Consider the following 21,670-nt stretch of genomic DNA (forward strand, 5'->3'; position numbering starts at 1 on the left):
GGCTGATTCTTATAATATTTTTTATGCTGGTTTCATATATGTTAATAGATTTTTTCTATCGGGCTCAGTTTTTTGTAATTGAAATTTCTTTTGAAAAAAAATGAATGGTGAATGTAATATGATAGTACATTACGTACATTTTATATTCACCTAAAATCTACTTCTTTCCGATTTTCTGCTGTAATTTGCTGTTGTAGATCTCTCTTTAGATTCCAACAGTAACTGGCTAACATTTTTAGGTTCCATTTTCCCTGGTATTGTGTTTCCATTATAGACACCTCCTGATGAAAGCGTTCTCCATGTTCATCACTGATAGCGTCGAGATTGTTAGGGAAAAAATTCTAATGTGAATGTAGGAAATGGATTTTGAATGATTTGTTACACCAAAGTTCTATGTAATTTTGAAGGAGTTCACTCACAAGTTCTCTGTATTTACTGGCCATATGATTTCTAAGGAAGTTTTTTATAACATTTTGAAATGATTTCCATGTAGCAACCTCCAAGTCGATCATACATTCTTCAAATGCTGGATCACTCATTAGTTTTCTTATTTGTGGTCCAACAAATACACCTTCTTTTACTTTAGCATCGCTTATATTACGGAATTTGTTTTTTAGAAACTGAAACCCTGCACCATTACGATCCATTGCTTTAACAAAATTTTTGAATAAACCTAGTTTAGTGTATAGTGGTGGAGAATAACCTTTTTCTGGTTTTATTAATGCCTGACTAACAATGTTCTTCTCTCCTACAGTCAGTAGTTCTATCTTTAGCCACTCCTCCTTTATGAAATGGTTTTTCCTATCCTTGCTGTCCCAATTGCACAAAAAGTAACAAAACTTAGTGCTTCCAAGTAAAAGTGCTATTACTTTCAGATTTCCACAAATATGCCATAAATATTCCTCATACTGAATCCTGCTCAATACAAATTTCATATTTTGATAAGACCTAAAGCATATTTTATATTTATTTCATATTTTATGTCCCAAAGCTTCCTTGTCCTCATAATTACACAATACTAAGTTTTAATACAGAGAAGAAATTTTCAAATTCTGACTATCTGGCATGGAAAGCACTTATTTTAGTGTTTGGTTGTAGATCATGAACCAGATAATTTAATTCTGACCGATTAATTAAATGGGGTTCAGTATACCTATTTGCTAAAAAGTTTGGATCTCTTTCTTCATTGCCTGATAAGTCAGCACAAGATTTGATATTTTCATCTACATTTAAGTTCTTGTTTCTGATGGTACTGGAATTAGAAGTTCTTTGCTCTGTGGCACTGGCCGGATGACAGAGGGAAAACAGGGTATTTAACAATATGTCTAGTTTTAGCTGATAAAGATATCCCAGATATCTTTATTACACAAAAATAACAGTCTGTGGTGTGATCTTTCAGTTCTCTCCAAACCATTGGAAATTGCAAATGGCAATTTCCAATCCAACCACAATGTTACACAAGAAGCACAGCAAAGATGAGGAGCCCAAGATTTGTCATGATCACCTAATTTATATCCAAAATACAGTTCATATGCCTTTTTTTATCAGTGGAGTTATATTTCTTTACTAAGACTTCAATGTTATCTCATAGATATAGGAGAAATTGTTTGGATGATTAATACAACTTCGAGGCATTGTTAATACATTTCAATAACTAATATTGTTTAAAAAGAAACACTTTACAAATAGAGTAATTTAATAAACATACACTCACTTTTCTGAACAACATATACTCGCAAATATGAAAGCCAGCTGCAAATCTGAACGTTAACACACAAGAACTCTCACTTGAATGAGAATTAAAAATATTTCTCTAATCTGCACGACAGTTTATAAATAAATATAATTACAACTTTTTTTTTTTTTTTTTTGTCTTCAGTCATTTGACTGGTTTGATGCAGCTCTCCAAGATTCCCTATCTAGTGCTAGTCGTTTCATTTCAGTATACCCTCTACATCCTACATCCCCAACAATTTGTTTTACATACTCCAAACGTGGCCTGCCTACACAATTTTTCCCTTCTACCTGTCCTTCCAATATTAAAGCGACTATTCCAGGATGCCTTAGTATGTGGCCTATAAGTCTGTCTCTTCTTTTAACTATATTCTTCCAAATGCTTCTTTCTTCATCTATTTGCCGCAATACCTCTTCATTTGTCACTTTATCCACCCATCTGATTTTTAACATTCTCCTATAGCACCACATTTCAAAAGCTTCTAATCTTTTCTTCTCAGATACTCCGATTGTCCAAGTTTCACTTCCATATAAAGCGACACTCCAAACATACACTTTCAAAAATCTTTTCCTGACATTTAAATTCATTTTTGATGTAAACAAATTATATTTCTTACTGAAGGCTCGTTTAGCTTGTGCTATTCGGCATTTTATATCGCTCCTGCTTCGTCCATCTTTAGTAATTTTACTTCCCAAATAACAAAATTCTTCTACCTCCATAATCTTTTCTCCTCCTATTTTCACATTCAGGGGTCCATCTTTGTTATTTCTACTACATTTCATTACTTTTGTTTTGTTCTTGTTTATTTTCATGCGATAGTTCTTGCGTAGGACTTCATCTATGCCATTCATTGTTTCTTCTAAATCCTTTTTACTCTCGGCTAGAATTACTATATCATCAGCAAATCGTAGCATCTTTATCTTTTCACCTTGTACTGTTACTCCGAATCTAAATTGTTCTTTAATATCATTAACTGCTAGTTCCATGTAAAGATTAAAAAGTAACGGAGATAGGGAACATCCTTGTCGGACTCCCTTTCTTATTAGGGCTTCTTTCTTATGTTCTTCAATTGTTATTGTTGCTGTTTGGTTCCTGTACATGTTAGCAATTGTTCTTCTATCTCTGTATTTGAACCCTAATTTTTTTAAAATGCTGAACATTTTATTCCAATCTACGTTATCGAAAGCCTTTTCTAGGTCTATAAACGCCAAGTATGTTGGTTTGTTTTTCTTTAATCTTCCTTCTACTATTAATCTGAGGCCTAAAATTGCTTCCCTTGTCCCTATACTTTTCCTGAAACCAAATTGGTCTTCTCCTAACACTTCTTCCACTCTCCTCTCAATTCTTCTGTATAAAATTCTAGTTAAGATTTTTGATGCATGACTAGTTAAACTAATTGTTCTGTATTCTTCACATTTATCTGCCCCTGCTTTCTTTGGTATCATAACTATAACACTTTTTTTGAAGTCTGACGGAAATTCCCCTTTTTCATAAATATTACACACCAGTTTGTATAATCTATCAATCGCTTCCTCACCTGCACTGCGCAGTAATTCTACAGGTATTCCGTCTATTCCAGGAGCCTTTCTGCCATTTAAATCTTTTAATGCTCTCTTAAATTCAGATCTCAGTATTGTTTCTCCCATTTCATCCTCCTCAACTTCCTCTTCTTCCTCTATAACACCATTTTCTAATTCATTTCCTCCGTATAACTCTTCAATATATTCCACCCATCTATCGACTTTACCTTTCGTATTATATATTGGTGTACCATCTTTGTTTAACACATTATTAGATTTTAATTTATGTACCCCAAAATTTTCCTTAACTTTCCTGTATGCTCCGTCAATTTTACCAATGTTCATTTCTCTTTCCACTTCTGAACACTTTTCTTTAATCCACTCTTCTTTCGCCAGTTTGCATTTCCTATTTATAGCATTTCTTAATTGCCGATAGTTCCTTTTACTTTCTTCATCATTAGCATTCTTATATTTTCTACGTTCATCCATCAGCTGCAATATATCGTCTGAAACCCAAGGTTTTCTACCAGTTCTCTTTATTCCGCCTAAGTTTGCTTCAGCTGATTTAAGAATTTCCTTTTTAACATTCTCCCATTCTTCTTCTACATTTTCTACCATATCTTTTTTACTCAGACCTCTTGCGATGTCCTCCTCAAAAATCTTCTTTACCTCCTCTTCCTCAAGCTTCTCTAAATTCCACCGATTCATCTGACAACTTTTCTTCAGGTTTTTAAACCCCAATCTACATTTCATTATCACCAAATTATGGTCGCTATCAATGTCTGCTCCAGGGTAAGTTTTGCAGTCAACGAGTTGATTTCTAAATCTTTGCTTAACCATGATATAATCTATCTGATACCTTCCAGTATCGCCTGGCTTTTTCCAAGTGTATATTCTTCTATTATGATTTTTAAATTGGGTGTTGGCAATTACTAAATTATACTTTGTGCAAAATTCTATAAGTCGGTCCCCTCTTTCATTCCTTTTGCCCAGCCCATATTCACCCACTATATTTCCTTCCTTGCCTTTTCCAATGCTTGCATTCCAATCTCCAACTATTATTAAATTTTCATCTCCCTTTACGTGTTTAATTGCTTCATCAATCTCTTCGTATACACACTCTACCTCATCATCATCATGGGCGCTTGTAGGCATATAAACGTTAACAATCGTTGTCGGTTTAGGTTTTGATTTTATCCTTATTACAATGATTCTATCGCTATGCGTTTTGAAATACTCCACTCTCCTCCCTATCTTCTTGTTCATCACGAAACCTACTCCTGCCTGCCCATTATTTGACGCTGAGTTAATTACTCTAAAATCACCTGACCAAAAGTCGCCTTCCTCTTCCCACCGAACCTCACTAATTCCTACTATATCCACATTCACCCTATCCATTTCCCTTTTTAAATTTTCTAGCCTACCAACCTTTTTTAAGCTTCTAACATTCCACGCTCCGACTCGTAGAATGTTATTTTTTAATTTTCTGGTGACCCCTTCCTTAGTAGTCCCCACCCGGAGATCCGAACGGGGGACTATTTTACCTCCGGAATATTTTACCAAGGAAGGCGCCTCCATTGTTGCTATGTGAAAATGCAGAGAGCCACATTTTCTTGGAAAAAAGCAGCTGTAGTTTTCCATTGCTTTCAGCTGCGCAGTACTCAGAGGACTGAGTGATGTTGATACGGCCGTTTAAGTCATTGTGACTCACGCCCCTAACAACTACTGAAAGAGCTGCTGCCCTCTTTCAGGAATCATTCCTTAGTCTGGCTCTCAACAGATACCTCTCCGATATGGTTGCACCTTCGGTCCAGCTACTCTGTATCCCTGAGCACTCAAGCCCCCTCATTACTATGCTACAGAATAAAAATAAAAAAATTGGAATTATGTAAATCAGAAATTAAGAAAATATTAAAAATCGAAAATTTTATAAACTGAAATTTTCTATAGGTTGAAATGGCTGATTGAACTAATAAATATGAGTAAAAATAGAACCAATGTTAAGTCTATGTAACTTAGATCTATAAAAATTATGAGATAAAAAAATAATTAATAAATTGAAAAATAAATTAACTAGGGTTGATGGGATACATACTTTTGTAATAAAAATATTAAGCAATAATATTAAATTTACTGATGCTTTAATGTATTTATACAATTTAAGCTGGTGATACAACTAATCCTGTAAATTATAGACTTATTTCTCTTGTCTCTAATTTTGCAAAGATATATGAAAAACTATTACATAATACATTCTTGAATTTCCTCAATAAATTCCCTCTAACTTACAATATGGTTTTAGAAAGGGTGTTGCAACTAGAGACTTATTATGACATCATTTACCAAAACCTAAATTTATAGCTGCTTATTTTTGGATCTGGCTAAAGCCAGATATACACCATATTGTAGACTGTAAAATTTTAATTGAAAAGCTTGAAAAAATTGGTATCAGAGGTTACTTTAAAACCATCTGCTGTGTAGAAGAAAATATAATAAAATTAATGGAATGAAAAGCAACTACAAAATTTGAATACTGGTGTTCCTCAGGAACAATTTTTGAGTCTTTATTAATTATATTAATAGTATTTGAACTACAAAATCCTGATCGTAAAATTTTATCTTATGTTGATGACACAGTTACAATATATTGGAAATCATTGGTTTGAAGTTAAACTGAAAAAAACTTACTGTAGTAAAAGTATTGTTAGATTCTAATAAGTTTGCTCTAACTGAAGTAAGACTGTTTAATTTTTGGTAATCATTATGACTATATTCCTACTAATATTAATGTTATCGGCAATGAAATTGCAAACTATTATTATGTTCAAACAAAATGTTTCACAAACTATTTAGGTATTAATATTAATCAACATTTCAGATGGGATTGTGAAATTTCAGATAAAATAAATAAAATAAAATAAAATATACCATTTTCGTATTATCTAGACTAAGAAAAATTCTGTTCAAAATTTACTTACTATTATGGATGGAATTATTACAGTATTGTTAGCTGTGGTGTAATTGCTTGCGAGTCAGGTAATAAAAATAAAATAAAACAATTAAAAATTATACATAACAAAATAGCAAAAATTCTTAAAAATCAGATTTTAATCAATAAAATCAAATATCATACTTACAACAGAATCATAATTACAACAGAAATAATTAATGAGTGGCTGATAATTTTATAGTAAGATGAAAATAGGAAGAATGAGTCACATTCTTGTTCATTTTAGTTAATAAACATTAACATTGTTAGTTAATAAACATGTCTATTGTCTAATAAATCAATATGTCAAAAATTAAGGGGCTATTATAAATAAATAAAAAAAGCTATTTATAGTTATAGTTGATAAATAATATAATAAAATACATTCGCAAATTGCTATGCTTATGGAGATCATGTATGGTACAGCATCTCCATAAGCATGAAAATAAGAATGGTAGTTACAAAAAAAAAAAGCCTGATAGAAGAATTCTGATTTCATATTTGAAATCAGCATGAAAAATACTATAAGAATCAGTTATTCACTCTCATTTAACAAAATCATTGTTGATCAGTGTTATCCGATGATGAAAGGTACTTCAGGATATTCTAAATAAATGTTTTAAGAAGATTTTATGGTCTGGTAAATATTGAAGGCAGATATGATCGATTAGAGAACTGAATGAGTGGACAGGGGAGGCATGATATTATACAATTTATTAAGATAGCAATAATCAGATTATTGGATTACATGGAAAGCATGAAGAATAAGATACGAGAATGATAAAGTTAATAATGTAGGCAAAGTTGTTTAATAGGCAAAGAAAGGGTCATCCTAGAAATAGATGGCTGGATGAGGATTGATGAACTCCTTGAGGGATGGTAGTAAGAAGAGAGATTGAGGAGTGATGTTGGAGTTAGGAAATCTTGGCCGAAGATTGTTGAGGAGGCCACGGCCTGCATGGAGTTGTAACAATAAAGTAAAGTAATTAAGCTTACAAAAAAGCTACAATAATCAGTGATGAATAATGATTAAAATAAAATAATTAAATTTTTCTTCTTCATATGGCATTTTCATTAAGATGGTTGAAAATCATTAAGGAAATATGAAATTCAATACTACTGTGATTAAAAATTTACTTGATGACTATTGAACATAGTCATTCTACCAGTCTCATTCCTTCAATCTTGCCCTGGATTATCATCTGAAGTAATAAGTATATCTGTATATCTATATAATTTATATAAGATTGTTAAATACTGAGCTGTACTGATTTAGGGAAATTTGTAGCAAAATTTTCATAAATTAAAAAAATGTTAATATTAATTGGTGTGGAAATAGATTAGAAATTTTAAGATGATTAGTAATGGAAGTTCAGATTTCTAAATAGATTTATTTTTTGACTTAAATTTTCAGCTCATTTTGTAACAGTTAGTTTTTGAAAATCTTTAAAGTAAGGTGCACATGATTTGCAGGGATCGACTTAGAAAATTTTTTCCTTACTGACCATTTCTGGAGGTTCAGAATGCACCTAGCATCTAATGAATTTTCTCAAAAAATTACACCAGAGAAGAATATCAAATAAATGAAGGTAAAATAAACTGTTTTTATAGGAGCTAGATGAAAATGATTTTTGAGGTTTCTTACATGGCATTACAGTCATTCCTCTGATTCACTGTGAATCAATATAACTTATATTTATATGATGCCACCATTTTAATTTTTGGGTTGGTTGTCAATACAAATAATTTAAAGAGTGCCTTTGCTTCAATTTCCCAAAATTAGTTCAAAGTTTGAAAAGAGAACAATTTGTGTTGTAATCTTTCTTCTAAGATTATTATGATTATAATAAGAAATATGATATGAGAGGCCATTCTTAATTACCCAATCTACGTGTTTTACTAAGTCTGTTTTTGCATTGTAATATTTCTGTATTGACACCAAAAGCAGCACAGAAATATCATCAGCATACAACAAAACAACAGAATCTATTTGTTTATTATAAAAAAAGGGATAAATTTCAACCACATTTCAAAAGCTTCTTCCAATCTTTTCTTCTCAGTTACTCCGATTGTCCAAGTTTCACTTCCATATAAAGTGCCACTCCAAACATATACTTTCAAAAATCTTTTCCTGACATTTAAATTAATTTTTGAGTTCCACTCTCCTTTCAATTCTTCTGTATAGAATTCTAGTTAAAATTTTTGATGCATGACTAGTTAAACTAATTCTTCTGTATTCTTCACATTTATCTGCCCCTGCTTTCTTTGGTATCATGATTATACTCACTTTTTTTGAAGTCTGATGGAACTTCCCCTTTTTCATAAATATTACACACCAGTTTGTATAATCTATTAATCGCTTCCTCACTTGCACTGCGCAGTAATTCTACAGGTATTCTGTCTATTCCAGGAGCCTTTCTGCCATTCAAATCTTTTAATGCTCTCTTAAATTCAGATCTCAATATTGTTTCTCCCATTTCACCCTCTTCAACTTCCTCTTCTTCTTCTATAACTTTATAATTTATCAAGCCCAAAAAATTCTCAATATCATAGTTAAACTACTTTTTTAAGATCTCTGTTCTATCCTTTCTAATTTACCTGTTATCCATTTTGGCTACTATAAATTATTAAATTCTCTATAAATATTAAGAATGTCCATCTAATTCTGTAAGTAATACTAGCAAAATTCTTTACTACATGAAAGTTTTATTTATTTGAGTTAGTCTGTTTTTGATCTTTACCTTACTTCACTGTAATTTTACAACCTAAACAACAATGTTTAGCAAAATCTGCTATTGGAAAGGACAGAACAGAGGCCTTAAAAATGTAGTTAACAAGAATGTTGAAAATTTGGTATGTTTGACAAAGTATGAACTGAAGAGGTAAATAGAAGAAAAGAGAGATGTGTATCAAGATCTTGTGAAGAGATCAATCAACACTCCTTACTTTAATTATTAATTTCTCATTATTCTTCTTTCAGTAACAGACCATTAGTTTTGTTTTACTTCTACTTACTTTAAAACTTATTTTCATTCCTATCAAAAAATCCAGTTCATTCAGAATTTATTTAATCTAATTTTTGGTTTCTGCTAAAAGATAACTGTCATCAGCAATTACTTACATTTGAATTTATTTTTTTCGTTGGATACTGAGTAACTAAAAATCACTTTTAATTTTTCCAATTCCTGCATTACTTCTGTGACATGCAAATTGAAAAGATTAGGGACAAATTACATCTTTATCTCACTTCTTTTTCAAATAGAGACAGCATTTCTTAACATTTTGTCTAAAACATGTGAATTATTAAGTGAAGATGAACCACTGCATTCAAATATAATTAACTAATTCAGACAATTGTACTCATAATAAGCTTCAACAATAAATATAATATCTTGTTTATGTATTTAATTAAACCGCACTGAGAGTGGTGATATTTTTGCTTTTTTGTGTTAATTTTAATGTTATTATCTCTAATAATGAAGTGCACTGGAAAATATTAAGGACAAATTTATAGGTTGAAACTGAATCATAGATGAATATAAAAAAAAGCTTACAACACAGTTGTAGGAATTTTTCACCATGCGGCTTAATTATGATGCATGGCTTACACACACAACCTAATTTAAAATATTTTTCATTTTATTTAAATATAATATTTTTTGTTTATTTAATTCAATGATTCTAAGTAAAGCACACACGCATACCATATTCCATTAGCGCCGGTGTGGTGGTATTATCGGTCCGATAATACCACCACATTAGTTTAAATACTTTTTACACTAAATAGTATTCATTTATTTAATTCTATCATTCACGTGTGACATTACAACATATCAGATGACTACAGCAGGTGTATGTCAGTGCTACACTAGCGCTCTTTGTAGTGAGTGGGTACTAATGACACACTATAGTTAGCCACTAGTTTATTTAGTGGATTTTTTGGGGTAGGGGTGTGATTTTTAAAAATTATTTTTTGGAAATATTATTTTTTAATTGTTAACAAATGTGCCTAAGAAAACTAAGATCTTAGTTAGACTAAACCTTGAGATAATAAGGATGACCTTACTCTACAGCCTCACCCTTGTGACTTTTTAAGTTGAAAATTTAATGACATCTATGCTCGATACATAGAAGTAATCTGATCAAGGTTGCTCAAAAACAGTCGAGTAGTTCTGAAGATATGAGGTGAGGTCAAAATTAGGGTGTGACAAAATACTGAACACTCACTCATACAAACATCCAGAAAATTTCCATCCAGTTTTTTGGGTTCCTTAGTTGTCAAAATGTAAAGATCCAGTGACAAATGCATATGCCCAAATTAAGCCATACTTTCCCTTCTACAAGGGAAAGCGCTAGGCGGGAAAGTAATAAAGGGAACTAAATACTTGTATTTTATCCATAAGTTAAAAAAATATGTATATATTTTCAAAATAATGTAGAATGATATAGTAATATTTTCTTCACCATTATTAAGCAGATTGGACTCACTAATTTCATTGTGAAAAGAAGAAAGGTATTTATTTATTAAAACAGAAACTGTTCATTCATCATGTAGATAAAGACCAGCTGATAAAGATTTAAAAATTATGATATAGCTATGGTAGATTTTTGTATGTTTCAATAAACTATAAAAAAAAACTTTCCAATTTGATGATACTCATAAGGTTGGTCTAATGGTAAAATCATCATTGCAGATGGACTATTTAACAGCTGATTTTCAAAGTCAAAGATTCAGAAATTTTATTGCTAGCGTAATTTTATACATATTTGAATACTAAACAGTGGACTGATTAATTTGGTGGTTGGAATTCAATTAACCACACAGACATGTGGTTAATTAGATGAATGGTCAGCCGGTTTCTGAACAAGACTATATCTCATTTACATTTCCATGTACCATCCTCATCTCATTGAGCTGTGAATTTTCTTATTGTTCACAAGTTGAAGAGATTGCAACATACACATGGAAAAAAATTTAATGAACTGGTTTCTTTCTTCTTTCTGCAATAACAACAAAATGTTTCCAAACTGAATTTTTTTCACAGGGGTACCACCTTGTAATAGCTCTCAAAGTAGTCAATATTCACTTTTAGAAAAACAGTGCCTAATGTATCTGTTTTTAGAATTTAAAAAAAACTGGTTTAATTTTAAAAGTAGAACCAATCCACAAACAGTGATTATTTCCAGCAGAATAATCTGTATGTGATGAGTTAGTTGAAAAAGAACATTGTAATTAAAAATATTGAAAGTTTTGAGAAAAAATTAAAATAATTAAATAGTGTCCATAATATGTTGTTTATTTAGTTCTGATTCAGCTCTTACCTTGAAGGTAATAGACACTTTGGTGTTTGGTACCCAGCCATATTTCCTATATAACAACACTATTTTTATTTTTTTTTAATATCAACAAGTATATCAACTATAAAATGTTAAGATAGACACATTGTTTCTGATTAAATGAGTGTTATACCAAAAATAAAGAAAAACTCTGATAAGCATACACAAAACAAATTCAGATGAATTTTTAGGAATTAGTATTAAGAAATAAATAGCATTTTCTATGGTCAGGAATAAATATTTAAAGAGTCATGCAGCAGCACAACATAGTAGTTGAAAATTAATTAAAATTTGTATTAGTTTTGTTTCTGAATTAACAGGCAATTTTTTGCAAAGCTCCATCCATTTGTAATTATGTTCACTATTGGTTAATTTTATAACTTAGATTCTAAGAAATATGATTCTCTGTAGTCTGAATCAGAAAAATACATTAACCTAAATTATTCATCTGTCTTTTCTTTTTTTTTAACCTCTGAGACCACCATTAGGTATTGCTTCAGAGGATGAGATGAATGACAAGTTTTGTAGCGTGTGAAATTGCTGTGTCTGACTGGGATTTGAACCTGGGACCTCCGGATAAAAGTCCGAGATGCAACCACTCACACCACAGAAGCCGGCATCTGTCTTTTATAGTGAGAATTCTATATAACTGCTTCCGTATAAATTCATTTCCCACACTCCAAAGGCCTACTCTATTTTTTTTGGTTTCTGGAAATTTTTCATATGATTTTGTCACTTTACATTTCATTTTTATTTCTTACTTACATTGCTTACTACTTTTATCTGCTGGACTCACAATTCTCAATCAAACTATTGTTTTGTTAAAACCCTACTACTACGAGAAAACTTAAAGGATACAGGTTTTTGAATTTTTTGTATCTGCTAAATTTTTAAGTTTGTGCCTGTACAGAAGGAGAAGAAGAAAAAAGAAGAAGAATCCAGAAGAAGAAGAAGCAATATAATAATGCTCCACAGGGGCATACGCAAGGGAGGTTACCGGGTTTGAAATCCCTCCTTGAAGGTTTAAGTATTTTTTAATATTAGGCCAGTATAAAATAAACGTACTATAAATTTACACATATATATTTCAGTATCTTTTTAAAAATCCATCATATTCTCTCCTGTAATTTCACAAAGTCAGAGTAACAAAATCTATCGATGTAAGATCCAGTCTGCCGCCCTTCCTTCTTCAATAATCATAATTATATAAGTGTATATTACTTATATAAGTTGTGTTCATTAATTGTAAACATAAATAAGATTCGTGATCAAGGGTATGATGGAGCTAAATCCATGTTAGGAAAAGTAAACGAAGTCCAGGCACATGTAAAGGAGATAATTCTGTCAGCTTTATTTGTCCACTGTTAGCACCTCAACTTAGCTGCATCCAGTATTTGTGAAGCAACTGCCATTAGAAACTGTATGGGTACAATATCGAGTCTGTATGAATTTCTTAATACTCCTAAAAGGCAACATATTTTAAAACTGATGATAATTGAAATGGAAACTACAACTTCATGCCATGAAAAACTCGTTCACAACTTGCGCAACATGTTGTTGGAAAGGTATAATTCTGTGGTGGTGGAATTGTTTGACCCTATTGTTGCAACCCTTCAAAGCATATCAGAATGGGATGACAAAGACTCCTCACAAGCAAATTCACTTTTATGTGCTTTGACAGACTGTCAATTTGTGATCACTGGTTTGTATTCAGACTGTTTTCTTTAAGTCTTCCACTGGATAAATTCCTGCAGAATTCAACTATTGATCTCATGGAAGCAGTAAACATTGCAGAAAATAAGAACAGTGAAATGAAATGTATACACAAAAATGTTGATGAAGAATTTTCTGAAATTTTCATTGTTTTTCTTAAGTCTTGAATAGGTTGGGATCCTCCATTCAAATCCCTCGCTAGTAGCATGAGAAACATGTAAACTTGGACTTATCATCAGTGACGCCAGAACTTTACTTCTGTGTCTCTACTTTTATTCCATTTTTTGGATACTTTTATGTACCAACTAGATTCACATTTCTTGAAACACAAGGAAATATGGAAAGGCTTTCAGTGCCTTTTACCTACGAACCCAGACCTTGTGCCTCTGCCAAGTTTTTGCCTTTACTTCACTTACAGAATTCTACGCCAGTGACATAAGAAGCGGTTGCCAGGAAGACCTGAATAATGAATTTAAAATTAAGGAACAGAAAAATTGCAAAATTTTGAGAAGATAGATCAACCAAAAATGGCCATAGATGGGTTAACTATGTGCAATCCCAACATAATACCAAATATATTCACTTTGTTAGAAATACTAGATGCACTCCCAGTGTCCACAATTACGAGGGTTATTTTTTTCAAGGTCCGATCGGTCACGAAATAAAAATCCACGCAAAAATTGGATGAACCTTTGCGCATATGTGTTGCGCAGCGTCTCTAGTATGGCCTTCAATCACGCCGCGTCCCTTCGTTTAGTTCTGAACATGCAGCTAGCACGTGAACATATCTACAACAATTGCAAAACCCGCCAAGTGTGAAGTGTGTGCGGTAATTCGATTTCTTCAGGCTGAGGGGTGTAATGCAGCTGAAATTCAACGACGAATTAGTAATGTGTACGGTGAAACTTCAATGAGTGACAGCAAAGTGCAACCAATGGTGCAGGAACTTTAAAGCAGGAAGTACAGATGTTCATGATGCAAGCGGTCAGGGAAGGAAGCGAGTGTCAACCGATGATATCGTTGAGCGAGTGGATGAGGCAATTCGAGAAAATCGTCGGTTCACAATTTCTGTATTGAGTGGTTCGTTTCCTGAAATTTCAAGGTCAGCTCTCTACACCATTGTGAGTGAGAGACTTCAGTACTGCAAACTGTGTGCGAGATGGGTTCCCAAGATGCTGCCCGACCATCACAAAACAATGAGAATGGACGCCTCCCTAACGTTTCTCCAGCGCTACCACAGTGAAGGGGAAGATTTTTTGAACAAAATTGTCACAGGAGACAAGACATGGGTCCATTTAAAAACTGAAGAAACAAAAGAACAATCCAAACAGTGGATGCATTCTCATTTTCCCAGTAAACCAAAGAAGTTCAAGTGAACCTTCTCCAACAGAAAGTGTATGGCTACTGTATTTAGGGGGCTGGAATGGAGTTCTCTTGGTGGAATTCATGGAATGTGGCACGACCATCACTGCAGCCTCATACTGCGTGACTCTTCAACGTCTACCAAGGCAATTCAGAATAAGCGGAGAGGAATGTTGTCATCAGGCATTATCTTTCTCCATGACAATGCTCGGCCGCACGCTACAGCTGTAACAAAGAAGCTTCTGCAGCGTTTTCGTTGGGAAGTGTTTGATCACCCACTACACAGCCCGGACTTGGCTCCATCTGATTTTTACCTCTTTGCTCACATGAAACGCTGGCTAGGAGGACAATATTTTGGCACAGACATCGAGTTGCAGACCAGCATTGAAACATGGCTGAAAACACAGGCGGCTCCGTTCTATGACGAGGGTGTTGGAAAGTTGGTACCACGTTACGACAAATGTCTAAATTGGAGTGGCGACTATGTAGAGAAATAGCGTAACTATGTAAGTACTTGTTACAAATAAAAAAACTTTTTATTTTCATTGTGGTTTTAATTTCGTGACCGATCGGACCTTGAAAAAAATAACCCTCATACAAATGAATGATGTTTCTCAACATTTCGCCATCTACAAACATATCTGCATAATTCTACTAGAAATAGACATTTGAATGGATTAGCACTTCTCAACATACATAGAAAGTACACTCAAACTGCAGAAGATGTGATAAATGAACTAATGAAAAAGAAACGTTGTTTGGACATTGTATTGTGAATGCTGAAATTTCCGAATGTAGTAAAGTAATACACCATAGATTACATACATTATAAATACTATATTAATTTAACTACTAGTACTCTTTTTAAATAATAATTTTTCAAACAAATAATCCACTATAGTAGAGTATCGATTTGAATGTTTGAGACAAGAGCATTCAATTCTTTATTCAAATTCCTTCATATAATGTGATTTCATTAGTGCCAGTTTATTCTTCAACCTTGGTGAGTTCCATATTGACATGTTGTGTTTAATTAAATCTATTTCATTATATTTGATTATTTCCATGGATTTCATATGTTATGTAAAGTGTCTTTACCTATCGTATACTAATAACCGTTGACTAAAATATATGATTATTGTGTAGCCTAGGTGTATTAATCACATGTTGCACTGAAACAGCATTTTTATTATACAAAATGAAATAGATATTAAAAGTTATTAAAAAAAACTGTAGCCTAAGACTGTGAAAAAATATAATCTTTTACTAAAATATATTTATTTTATTTAATTTTATTTTATTTTCTCATTTATTCATATCAGCAAGCTCATTTTGAGAATATATGAACTGATATACCCTGGTCTGTATTGTAAACGCACACAAGACAGTCTGTATACAAAGATATTGCACAATCCTCACAATTAAAATACTAAAATTCATTATTAATTTTTTTTATTTTTTTCAGATAGGATAAACAGGAAACTTTAAGTGACCAGTTCAACTTCAACTCTTAACTTCTCACACAAATAACAATTGTGACTGATAGGACATAACATTCAAGTTCACAGTAAGTAATTGCATGGAATGTAACTTGAATTGCAAGAGGAAGGCTCTTATAATAATAAACCACTGAGTGAGGAATTTTATAGTCCCTTGTCAAATATTCAACTATTCTCTTAAAGATAAGCAAGTGCTAAGGAGAGATAAACAAGTTTCTTAAAAATAAACAAATGCTAAATGTGAAACATTTGTTTCACACCTGTCCTGGTACCATTCACATCAATCAGCAATTGCCTGATTTTGGTAATCTTCTTTTAATGGATGTAGAAGAGTTTTGATATAGAATCTCCACCTATAAGTTCATTTCTATGAACATTATCTTTTTAACATCAATCTTAGAAAAACATGACCCAAAATATTTCTTTGGGGATTGTATAAAGGTTTGCAGTGCTAAAGCAGCATCGGTATTACCCATAGAGGTTTTTCTTCATCCAAATCACATCTTTTTTACATTTTTCCCTATTAGATTAGCTTTAAACTTGCCATGAATTCTTGCAGTTGTTACTCTTGTTGGTGGTGGTGTTCTAAATTCCATTGCCCTACTCCTTTAACCCCTTCAACATTCTCAGTCTTCCAATAACAACTCAAAAGGCACTTATGTTGCTTAAAGACAACTGAATTTTAGCTAACTTTACTGTTTGGAATATACAGGGTCATTCACAGGAACCGGATGTTTTTAAAATAATCATAAAAAATTGAATATTTACTTTAAAAAAGTTTTATTGGTACTGAAACAGTTGTTAAATCAAAGCATTTGTTACTTACTCATGAACGAAAAATTATGTCCGGCAAGTGATGTCCATTTTGGGCAATACATTGTTGTAGCCTTTCACGGTAATTGGCCTCAATTCTTTGCAGCATGTCTACATCAATCTGGGTGACGTGATGACGAATTGCGATCTTTAGGTTCTCCAATGTACGCGGTTTATTGCCGTACACACGCGATTTCAGAAACCCCCACAGAAAAAATTCACAACTACTCAAGTCGGGGGACCTAGGGGGCTAAAGAATGTTGCCGAATCTGGAAACGATCCGTCCCGGAAACAAGTTACGGAGAACAGCCATCGTTGCCCTCGCAGTGTGCGCTGTAGCTCCATGCTGCTGGAATAACACATTTTGAAAATCGACTCCCCGGTTTCGTAACTCACGGATGAAAAACGTAATCAACAACGCAATGTAACGATCAGCTGTTATAGTTTCAGCAGCGTCATTTTCTTCAAAAAAATATGGTCCAATAACACCGACCTTTCCTATTGCACACCAGACAGTCACCTTTGGGCTATGAAGTGGTCTCTCGTGTAGCTGATGTGGGTTTCTTTCTGCCCGATACCGGCAATTCTGTTTGTTGACGAAGCCATTCAGATGAAAATGGGCTTCGTCACTCATTAACAATAACAAATTTTTATTTTCTTCAAAAACGGTAAGCATTTATCGACAAAATTGTAATCGCTGCGTGAAATCTTGTTCGTTTAACTGCTGCACGACGGCTATCTTGTAAGGATGGAAATGCACGTCTGTATGCAGAATTCTTCTTATCGTATTTGTGCTCATTTGAAGCGCTGCTGAATGCCTCTGAATAGAGCGGCGTAGGCTTCTGACAATGGCTTCCCTTACTCATTCGATGTTCTCCTGAGTGCTAGCAGTTCATCGGGGACCCGGTGGTTTTTTCTTCAATATTGAACCGCTTGTTCGAAGGTTGTTTACCCATCGCAATATTGTGTTACGAGAAGGGGGATACTTGCATTACGATGGATATTAAACTGACGGCGGAAATGTCGTTGAACAGCAGTTACGGATTCGTCATTTCGCACAAAACTGTCATACGCGTACAGGCGTTGGTCTAGCGTCCACGGCTCCATCTCAACATCTAAAATGTAAATGCTATGAACAAAGGAAACGTCAGACACCAGCCACGTGCCCCTCCCACCTCGAAGCCCGAGTACAACCCACTTAAAAAACATCCGGTTCCCGCGAATGACCTGTATAACATACTACCTAGCAATGAGTGATAACAATGAAAAATAGATATTTGGAACTATCAGCTTATATGGTTTTGTCATTTCTCTCACTGTTCATTTTTTTGGTATAATTATTCAGAGTGTTTGCATTTATTTGAGACATTCTATATGAAACAATATTTTTAAGCCAGTTTTTTATTATATTGTACATAGTAAGTTAAATTATTAATTTTTATTTTAGTTTGATAAAAAGACCAGAATATAGACATTAAAATAAGATTAACAAAAACAAGATTTCTAAAATAAATAATTTATTTAAAATATTAACAAAATTGTTGTTAAATAAAATATTGCACACAGCAATTTTAGTGTAAAATAATCATAGATTCTTTACTGTATATACAGCAGCTATATTAATTGTGTAACATTCTGTAATATTTTATCACATATTATTTTTCAGATGAATAAAAAAATTACTGTTCAAAAACACTTTATAATCATTAGAAAATTAGTATCATACTATTTGTTGCTACCATATTGTCATCTAACTACCATGTTTAAATTATTTTCAAGCATCCAGATATCATAAAATATGTAATGTTGAAAATTAAACATCTTAATGCAAGAAGGGTTTAAATTAAAATTATAAATTATAAACTGTACTGTGATAATGCAACAGAATATTACACTTTACATTAAGTTATAATGCATTAGCATCATATTGCTCCTAATTAAAAATTTATAAATTTTAGGAATTATCTCCTTATTTATATTATAGAAAAACATTAAAAATAGTCTTCTGAAATTGTATGACGTACTTTTTTATAATCAGTTAATATCAATCATAAAATATTTGAAAATCCCTATGTAATTTAAATCTTAATGTCAAATATTAAAAACTGCAAAACATTAAACAAGAAATTAAATATAAATTACCGTAATAGCATTTTATGCCATCAATTAATATAATTTACTGAGTCATGATGTTAAATCACAATTTGAAAAAAAAGACAAATAATATTTTTCAACTAAGTTTTTCAAATGATTTACTCACTTCTCTAGATTTTTCTGTTGCTGCTTCTAAAGCACCAATAATAGCAGATCGAAAACCAGATTTTTCTAAACAGTATAAACCAGCAGCTGTTGAACCTGAAAAATATTAATCAGTATTTTACACTATAAAAATATGAATAAGAATACTGAAATTAAAACATATGAAATGAGATGTATACAAGAGTCAACATCATCAGTGTTCTGTGCTGGTCCTTACATAGCAATGGTTCTCATTCTTTGATATTTTCAGCTAACCTTTTTGTATGAACACAACTTCTTTCTACTTTAATGCCATCGAGCAGTTTCTCTCCTTCTTCATTTCCCTCTGTTACCCTTCATTATACCCTCTAAGACAACCTTTAACAAACAATCCTTCTGCAATACATGTCTAATCCTGTCTTTTTTTCTATCTCTCAAAATCTAGAGTAGTGACATAATGAAGTCTGGATACACTTTCCCACTCTCTCTAACACACCTCATCATTACTAATTTTGTCTGTCCACTTTCCCTTTCTGTCCATATCCAAATTTTGAAATCTTTCCTCATCTTCCTTGCATAAAGTTCACATCTCCTCTGTGTATAATCCTACACTCCAAACAAAACATTTGACAAATATTTTTCTCAGATGTTTATCAAGCTTCTCTTTCTATTAAAAGTTTCTTTAAACATAGCAATTCTATTTTTATTTCCTCTATGCATTTCATATGATTACATATATCGCTCTAAATGTATTTAAAGGACTCTACATGAAAAATTTCTTCTCCTTTTAGGCTGATTAATATTTTTTTCTTATTCTGCCAACCATCATACATTAAGTTTTCTTGTTATTGATTTACATCCCAAAGTCCTTACACACGATATCTAAGTTCTGTAAGTGTTTTTATATTTTCTGCTAGCAATATCAAGTTATCAGCAAATTTGATGCATTCTATCTTCTTCCCACCAACACTTACACCTCCCTTTTCTTTCATGCACTTTTGCATCTCAAGGTAAATGTTAAACAGGGTAGGTAAACAACAGCATCCTGTCTACCAACTCTTCCAATCCTGCCTTCCTCCATTAAGTTATTTAATACTCAAACTTTTACTCCTTGTTCAAGGTAAAAACTACTTATTAGCTTTCTTTCCTTCCAGTCAACCACTTTTTAGAATAGTCATTAGTTTATCGATTGTATTTGGTCAATAGCCTTTTCCTTTATGAATGTACCTTCCACCAACAGCATCTCGTGCACCCAAACAACGAAGCAAACTGTTCTCCAGCAATAGCTTTGGAAAGTCTCCTAGATATCCTTCTGTTCATACCCTCTTAAGCATTTCAGCTACATGGGATAACAAACTTATAGTTCTGAACTCTTCATACTTAATTCCATTCTATTTTTTCTTCTCAACTGGTAACATCACCATTGATAAGAAATTTCTTAGCCATTTACTTTCTTCATAAATCTCATTACTCAAAAATATGACTTCCTTTCTTCTTTTACTTCCCAAACTTTTTAGAATTTCTTTTGGCAAGTCATCAAGCCCACAGGCTTTTCTGTTCTTCATTTCTTTCAAATCTCTTTCCACTTTCACCTCCAGTATATGATATACCCTTACTTCACACACTTTTGATTATTCCTCTAAGCTCACTTCATTTGGTTGATGTTATAGTTCATACAGCCATTATATGTATAATTTCCATGTTCACAGAATTTCTTGAGAATCTCTGGCTATTTTACCCAGCCCCTTCTTTATTTTCAATTTCCATTCTTAATGCCTTCCTTTAACTTGAAGATATGTCTGCTTGGCCTCTTTGTACATCATGTCAAATTTCCCTTCTCTCTCCAACTGTTTTATACCATCATACTTGTTTTTCATCCAATTCTCTCTTGCCTCCTCAATTTCCCTCCTTACCTCATTTAATCTCTTATACCTTTTTCTTCCTTCATCACTCCATTTTTCCATTTCCTTCTTTCATCCATCTTCTGTTTATGACTACAGTAACCCATTCTTTCTTTTTTCTATACTTTCCTTAAACCCTATTACCTCTCTAGCTGCCCTTTGCAGACTCTCTTTCATTCTGATCCATTTTCCATCTAAGTCATCGGTAAAACATCCTCTGTCAATAGTTCTTGAATATTCCATCTAATTTTATAGTTTGTGATTCCTTCTTGAGAACTTCTATATTAAATTTTGCAGCCACTTTAACTCTTTTCAATTCCATGAGTACTTCTGCCACAACCAGGTTATGATCCAAGTTAACATCAGCTCCTTAAAAACACATTGTATTTTTGAGTTCCAATTTTTAAGTGCTACTTAACAATATATACTGTAAGTCATTTTAGAGATGCATCTAGTTGAAGGTACATAGAAAAAGGATCAAGGTGCCTACATTTTGATTCAAATTCAATCTGGAGACTTCTTGAATACAGATAAATCAATCTGGCAAACATTCAATACACACA

At 32.7% G+C, this 21,670-nt stretch overlaps 1 protein-coding gene across 1 annotated transcript in view; it reads right to left on the reverse strand.

Annotated features, from left to right (window-relative positions):
• Positions 1-18,468: 18,468 nt before the first annotated feature.
• P5cr-2 (Pyrroline-5-carboxylate reductase-like 2) overlaps positions 18,469-21,670 on the reverse strand; it is a 51,557-nt gene continuing 48,355 nt past the window's right edge. Inside the window, exon 6 of the mRNA XM_075355931.1 lies at positions 18,469-19,323. Coding sequence (XP_075212046.1) covers positions 19,199-19,323 — 125 coding nt within the window. The 3' untranslated portion in view covers positions 18,469-19,198. The remainder of the gene's footprint in view (positions 19,324-21,670) is intronic.

The sequence above is a fragment of the Lycorma delicatula genome, chromosome 1 (genome assembly GCF_047948215.1).
Source record: "Lycorma delicatula isolate Av1 chromosome 1, ASM4794821v1, whole genome shotgun sequence".
In the NCBI taxonomy this organism is placed as follows: Eukaryota; Metazoa; Arthropoda; class Insecta; order Hemiptera; family Fulgoridae; genus Lycorma; species Lycorma delicatula.